Consider the following 7004-nt stretch of genomic DNA (forward strand, 5'->3'; position numbering starts at 1 on the left):
GTTATCGCCATTATTGCCACCTGTTCTACCCACAGCTTAAAACAGTCTGACTCTGAGCTCAACCATGACCCAGACCAACGACCTGCCAAAGGACAGCATGCTGGGAAGAGGGAATCTACAACAGGCAGCTGGTTGTTGTGAATAAATCAATGTTGGGACCAAATGGAAGAAAATTGAATTCATATAAGACTCATTCGATCTGGGGCCCCATGCAAGATCTCATCCAGTTGGGTCTGCAGAGACCTGCAGAGACCTGTGACCAAAGTAACAAAGGCTTCCATCAGTAACACACTAGACCAAGAGGGACTCACATCATGCAGTGCCAGACTTGTCCCCCTGCTTATGCCAGATGCCAAAATGATGTGGTCCAATGAAACCAAAATAGAACTTTTAGACATAAACTCAACTAGTCGTGTTTGGAGGAAGAAAAATGCTGTGTTGCATTCTGAGAACACCATTCCTACTGTGAGGCATGGGGGTGGAAGCATCATGCATTGGGGCTGTTTTTCTGCAAAGGGCAACTGATCCATATTAACGATGGAATGAAAGGACACAAGCATCATGAGATTTTTTCCCATCAGTGAGAGCATTGAAGAAGGAACATGGGTCTTCCAGCATGGTAATGATCCCAAACACACCACTTTACCAAAAAAAGGCTTAAAGTACTGGAGTACCCTAGCCAAACTACAGACCTCAGCCCAATAGAAAATTTGTGGAGGCAGTAGAAATTCTGTGCTTTCCAGCAATAGCCCCCAAAAATCCCTGCTCTAAAGGAAGCATGTCTGGAGGAATGGATCAAAATACCAGCTGCAGTGTCTACAGTACTTTGAGGTCTGTCATTGTGACCCTTTCTAGAGTAAACAAAATATTGGAAGCAGTTTTTCATGAGAATATCTCAACCGAGTAAAGTATTAACCAATAAAATGTAAAGTATTGTTAGGAATCAAAGAACTTTACACTTAGAAAAGCATTTCAAGGAAAAATATTAACTTTGGGGTGTCACTTAGTGAAAGAGAAGGTTCAAAACACAGAGGCCTTTAACTGCATGTTTTTCTGCTCTCTCCTCCAGTCGTCTTCCTGTCAAGCTGCCCATGAATCCAAACAAAAAGAAACTTTTCTTTCTTTGAGTAAAACTATTTGTTGTTGATGAAGGTTCTCAGTCATCCAGGTCATAGTCATCCCTATATGACTATGACCTGGATGACTATAACTATTTGTTGGTTGAAGTAGGTTGGTCTTTGTCCACCAGCTGACGAAAATTATTTAATCCTCTAATGTCAACACAGAGCTGCATGTCTCCAATCTACTGCCATGGTCTTTGTTGAAACACAAATTATCTTTAAAAGCTATAAATGAATAGGAGGCTATGGTTATCAAGTGAGAAGTGTCCAGGATGAAGATCAGCTCAGACATCTGTTTCCTCTTCTTTTGGGAGGTGATCCTTCCTAATAAATCTAGGACCAGTAGACTCAACAGGGGCTATATCTAACATGCTAAGGCTGCTAAAACAAGGGACAGAGGAGACAATACATAATTGTAAACAAAGAAAAGCATCAGAAAATATGGATTTATGATATATACAGTAAATTATATTGAAGTTTTTTTTCCAGAATTCCTGTATTCCTGCTATAATCCTTATAGGTATATCAATACTTTATATTTTGAAGGATGTTTACCTTATATAAACCTCACACAATCTGTTTTTGTGCTCCAGATTCTAGATTGAGCAGTGTGGTAAGATTAGAAGGAGCTGTCTAAGACCTTCGACACAAAAAGCAGTTTATAGGGCTGAGATATTTGAACGAATCCTAAATGAATTTAAAAAATGCCACATTCATGTAAATAGTTTTCAAGTGGAGGACAGAACAACTGCCAACATGTCGAGGTCTCATCATCAAAGCAGTTTGAAGGTTTCATGTCTAAACATACATGTCTCAAAGCGCAAAGAAATGTCCACTGACTTCAGGAGAACCATTATTTTTCTCTCACCTGTGTCCATAAACTCAGAGCCTATTATCAGAGATAGATGGGTACTATAATTGATGTTAAAATTCAGTGTACTCCCATTTGGTTGCAGATACAATTGGGGATAATTAAGAATATTTAACCTAGAAAGAAAATATGAATTTTTAATGACATCTCCGAATGTCATCTAGGAACCTACAGCATGCTAGAATATGGCTGTACATTCACAAAGTATAGTATAGCTTAAGCTTTTAAGGGGGATGTGAAAGGGGAAAAAAGCTTCTCTTTAAGAAAAACTGAAAGAGTAAAAAAAAAGGCACTTTTTTACACCACTTTTTAGGAATATATTACAAGTAAGATTAGAGATCAATATGTTTGAAGTTCCTGGAAAAGTGTATATACAGTATATTTAAACTGGTGGTGGGCTGCTCAGTGGGTAGCACTACTGTCTTACAGCAGTAAGCTTCCGGGGTCTTTCTGCATGGAGTATGCTTGTTCTCTCTGTGCATGTGTGGGTTCTCTCCGGGTACTCCGGCTTCCTCCCACATTCCAAAAACATGAGTGTTAGGTTAATTGGCTTCTCTGTGTGTGTGTGAATGGTTTCTCCTGTTTGTCTCTGTGTCTCAGGACTGGCGACCTGTCCAGGGTGTACCCCGCCTCTCCCCTGTAGACAGGAGATAGGCACCAGCATTCCTCACGACCCCAGCAGGGATAAAGCATGACGGAAAATGGATAGATGGATAAACTGGTGGCAATTTTTTTGACATGCTCGTATGTAATTATAGTAATTCAAGATTCTTTTAATAATTATCTTGATTTATTTCATTCCAACATGCAGATGCTACAGCAGTTCGTTCCTGAAGCAGACTTTCTGAATAGGAACCTTTAAGATAAACTGATTTTGCATTATTATTAGAATACAATGGTGTGTCATAAATTTGGTGACAGAAAGTTGTAGTGAACAATTAGCTAATAGCAACATCAGACCACAGAGAGAGCCAGATAACAGACAGCAATTCTGACATTTCATGACTGCTGGATTGGTAGACATTTTTCAAATGATTCAGCAACATATAACAGCATTTTAAATAGATGTAAAATATAAACACCCATACAACATTTCCATGTGGAAACTGGTGATACAGATGCAAACACACCATATTTACAGTTATTCCATATAATAACAGTTATTTTGTGAACATAGCTAATGGCTTAAGAAATTACAGCTTCAATCAAAAACTAGATGTCCATAACCCCTTGATGATAAGCAATTCCTACTGGTTTCTTAATATTGGCTTGTGGAAAATTATTCAATGATTTAGTGAAGTGTGAATACATTGTGTCCCAAAAATTCTTGCACTGTCAACAGTTTCCTTGTGCATGCGTGTGTGCAGCTGGGAGCTGAAAGTCCAGTGTCAGCATATGGTATCTGTTGCAGAAAGTCTTTGTTCTGAAGCACAGCTACATCCCTGGGATTTGTCTTCTGAATTAAGCTCTGTGCTGTCTGATACCCAGTGGTTGAGTATGCAGATAATCAGTCAATAGAGGGTTTATCTGACCTCCATCTGCAGGGGGCATCTAACAGTCACCTCTATGTTCTGAGCCCACGTGGTTCCTCTCAGGGAACCATGAATAACAGAAAATATACATTCAGACAGTGCAAATGGAAAGACATAAACCAAACATATAGCTGCTGTAGAGTCATGGTGTGATCACCACTGGGGCGCTCTCTGCAAACCTGGACCCTGTAAAAGAAAAGCACAACATTAGAATTGCTGCTTTGCAGAGATTTTGAAATGTTGAAACATCCTTGGATATTTATTTATGAGAAACAGATAGAATTCAAAATGTGCAGTTTTTTCTATGACCAAAAGAACTGATCTCAATCTGTCTGTTACTAATGGGGAAAACAATCACAAGATTAGGAACATCCAATGTGAAATAAATGAACTATATTTTAACTTTTTTTTTTTTTACTGTGCCCCAAAACATTTATACTGTGGAAATATGGCCAGCTCTCTGTACATTTTGATTAGTCTTTGTATAGGACCTCTAAGTTTTTAAGGTTGGCAGGCCCATTGGTCATCACTCTAAACCTTAGATCCCTTCACAGATTTTCAATTTTCAGAGACATTTTTGAAGTTTCAATGAAAATATCTTTAACATAGCCTTTTTTTTTTTACTAATTGGTGAGCAGACTGATGCCTCAGTAGTTCAGCGCCCATACATCTACCACTCTACAGCCTATTTCCCATAAATGCACTACGGGTTTGAAGTTTGCGTTCTGTTTCGGTGGGAACCTCTGACCTAGCAAACAATCGAAGAGTTATACTCAAAATTGATTTTGGAGATACTCAGATGTGAATGGCACCACCTCAACTCAAGACACCAACTCCATGTAAGGTGAAAATATAAAAAAAAACTTGTCAAGTACCAGTGCAAGCTACGATAAGCAGGAGAGTGCTGCAATTATGTTTTTTGGCCACAGGAGAATCATTGAAAAACACCATAATGCTTTTTTAAGTCAGGTTAAAAAATGCATTTTAATCAAATGTTGTACTGCAGGGATATGAACATTTTTTAGCCATAACTTTGTCTGCTTCAACTAGATAGATGGATGTACCTTAAAGAATCAAATTTAGGCATCCTTGCATAACAGTGACTAGTTCACAAAAATCAGCTAACCATGGTGCAAATTTGAAGATACCAAGACATGAAACCTTGTTTAACATGATATTTTGCACAGTTAACCTATTGTATTGTAACCGTAATAAAGACAAATCTGAATTGCAAACTGGGACAAATTTGCACCTAGGTTATAGATCAGCTTTGCATATGCTGTCAAGTTTGTTCATGTTTTTACACATGCAAGCCACAAGATTAGGCTCCCTGGAGTAAACACACAATTCAAATATCCGAGGGTAATCTAAGTAGAGTAATTAGCTTTATGATAGTTAACTGGCCAAAAAGAGGATCAGGATTCTAATTATTTGAAATAAGTTTTAATACATTACTCATATACAAGCTGTATAAAATTATTCATGAAATGCCCTTTATGGTTATTTTACTGCAACATTTTACTAGAATACCAACCGAACAGGAGTAATAACACTGACATGCAAAGGTAATGTCATTTGGCTACCAAATGCTTTTGTTTAATACGCTATAATGACATCACAAAACAACAGTGCAAACTCTCTAAAAGGGGAAGTAGTGGTGATAACACTTTTATTTGCCTTTGTTTCTTTGGTCATCCTGCATCTTTCTCAACCTCCTGCTACCTCCTTCAAAGCCTTTTTTGTGACACAAAGCCATGTTATGCATTGAAATAATAAAAAGATAAAAGCCATTGGGAAAAAAAGGCCTTGAACACTTTTCTGTTAGCCTTTCTTTGTCTTTGTGGACAAAAGTGTTTGGAAAAAGAGGCTTTTAATCACAAAAGGACTATATCCTAAGAAAAACAATTGCTTAATTTCTTGGATTTACATGCTTTTTGTGGTGAAATGATTTACAGGTTGAGGGTGATGAAGGCTAAAGAACATTTAGAAACTGAAAATACTTAATGCTGCAGGGACTAAGGAAGAATGCCAAGAAAAATACTCAACAAAAGAGGTTACACCCTCAGAGAGTATAGAGAATTAATTAGATTAGTCCTTTTTTTATGAAGACGAAAGTTTAAGTTTTTATAAAGAACTGTATTATAAGATAATAAACCCTTAATACATCTGTCTGATCCCTTTAAGTTCTTTAATGTAAATATAAATGTATATTAGATAATTTGAGAGTAACAAGTTATATTTACTATATATCAAAAAAATATGTTTTATAACATTTAAATTCGTTATAATATAGACTTAAAGTTACATTTCTTGACTTATTTCTGCCTAAATTTGTATTAAGCACATTTTCAACGTTAAAGCATAACACTACTAATACCTTAAGAAGTCACAGCATGAAGATTTTAATACTTTATAAAAAAAAATGTTTATGAGCAAACAAAACCCTTTTCACCAGCAACATTCCTTGTATTTGGCATAGAGAGGAAAATATCTATGGATTGCTTCATAGAGCAGGTATGAGACACAAGGCCTTGAAAGAAGAGACGGCTTTAGGTAAAAAAAAAAAAATCTAAACAAAGAAGTGATTCATGGTCAAACCTCAGAAGAAGTTGCCATGGACACAGCAGGAGCTGAGAATCTGACATGATCAGGAGCAGAGAATAGGAAAGTATCCTTAAGGCAGCAAGAGATAATAAGAGCTATGAATAAAAGGAGAAGCATTGGTGGAGGAGTAGAGGGTTTGACCTACGCTTGACTGTAGGTGTGTACTGTTCCCAGGCTCGGTGTGTGTTGAGGGGGTGCTGCTCCCGCTGTTGGCTGCAGAGGCCAAGGAGGCTCTGGGAATGACAATGTCAAAGGACGGCTGCTGCTGCTGCTGTATGAAGTCACACCACAAGAAAAAAAAAATCAAGGCATTAGGGCAAGGACATCTCTGTGTAATCTAATGACCTAATTCAAAAATACTCTAGTTGGGAGGATCTGTATGTGCATTTAAATATTTGCTTCAAGTCTAAATTTAATCTGTCAAAGTTGACCTTTCATCCTTTTTCTTGGTCCGAATTAGTTTCCATTGTTTTATTATCATCTCAGGGGAACATAAAACCATCATTTCTCTTTTGAAGTTATTACCTTTAGGTTTTTACTGGAGATAAAGCTTTCTTTGGTAAAGGATAAAGGCATGTTTTTGAGTTTCACTTTATTTTAAGCTTCTCAATAAATGCATTAAAAACATGAATTTGGCATCATTATTTTAAAAATCTGCCTCATTTTCAAAGCAGCGTTTTAGTCATTTAGCTTTTCAAAAATATAAAGTAACTTCTGTTTTTGTGATTGTCCATAATTAAATCTTGACTCATAATGCCATTAGAAATATTATTTTTGTTTTCTAAACCTCTTTCTCTCTACCAGGTACTGACTAGGGGTGTAAATCACATCCATCATGGCGATTCGATTCAGTATCGATTTCCTGACCCAACGATT

The 7004-nt window shown here is 37.1% G+C and overlaps 1 protein-coding gene across 2 annotated transcripts in view; it reads right to left on the reverse strand.

Moving 5' to 3' along the window:
* Nucleotides 1–2753: 2753 nt before the first annotated feature.
* Nucleotides 2754–7004, reverse strand: part of gprc5c (G protein-coupled receptor, class C, group 5, member C) — a 16489-nt gene continuing 12238 nt past the window's right edge. The window contains exons 4-5 of one of the 2 annotated variants that reach the window (XM_015383500.1): nt 6274–6396; nt 2754–3710 (exon numbers count right to left, since the gene is read on the reverse strand). In XM_015383500.1, coding sequence (XP_015238986.1) covers nt 3678–3710; nt 6274–6396 — 156 coding nt within the window. In that variant the 3' untranslated portion in view covers nt 2754–3677. Of the gene's footprint in view, nt 3711–6273; nt 6400–7004 lie in introns of both variants that reach the window. The other variant, XM_015383499.1, reaches the window with a different exon arrangement.

Source organism: Cyprinodon variegatus, unplaced genomic scaffold (genome assembly GCF_000732505.1).
Source record: "Cyprinodon variegatus isolate N-32 unplaced genomic scaffold, C_variegatus-1.0 Scaffold286, whole genome shotgun sequence".
Lineage (NCBI taxonomy): Eukaryota > Metazoa > Chordata > Actinopteri > Cyprinodontiformes > Cyprinodontidae > Cyprinodon > Cyprinodon variegatus.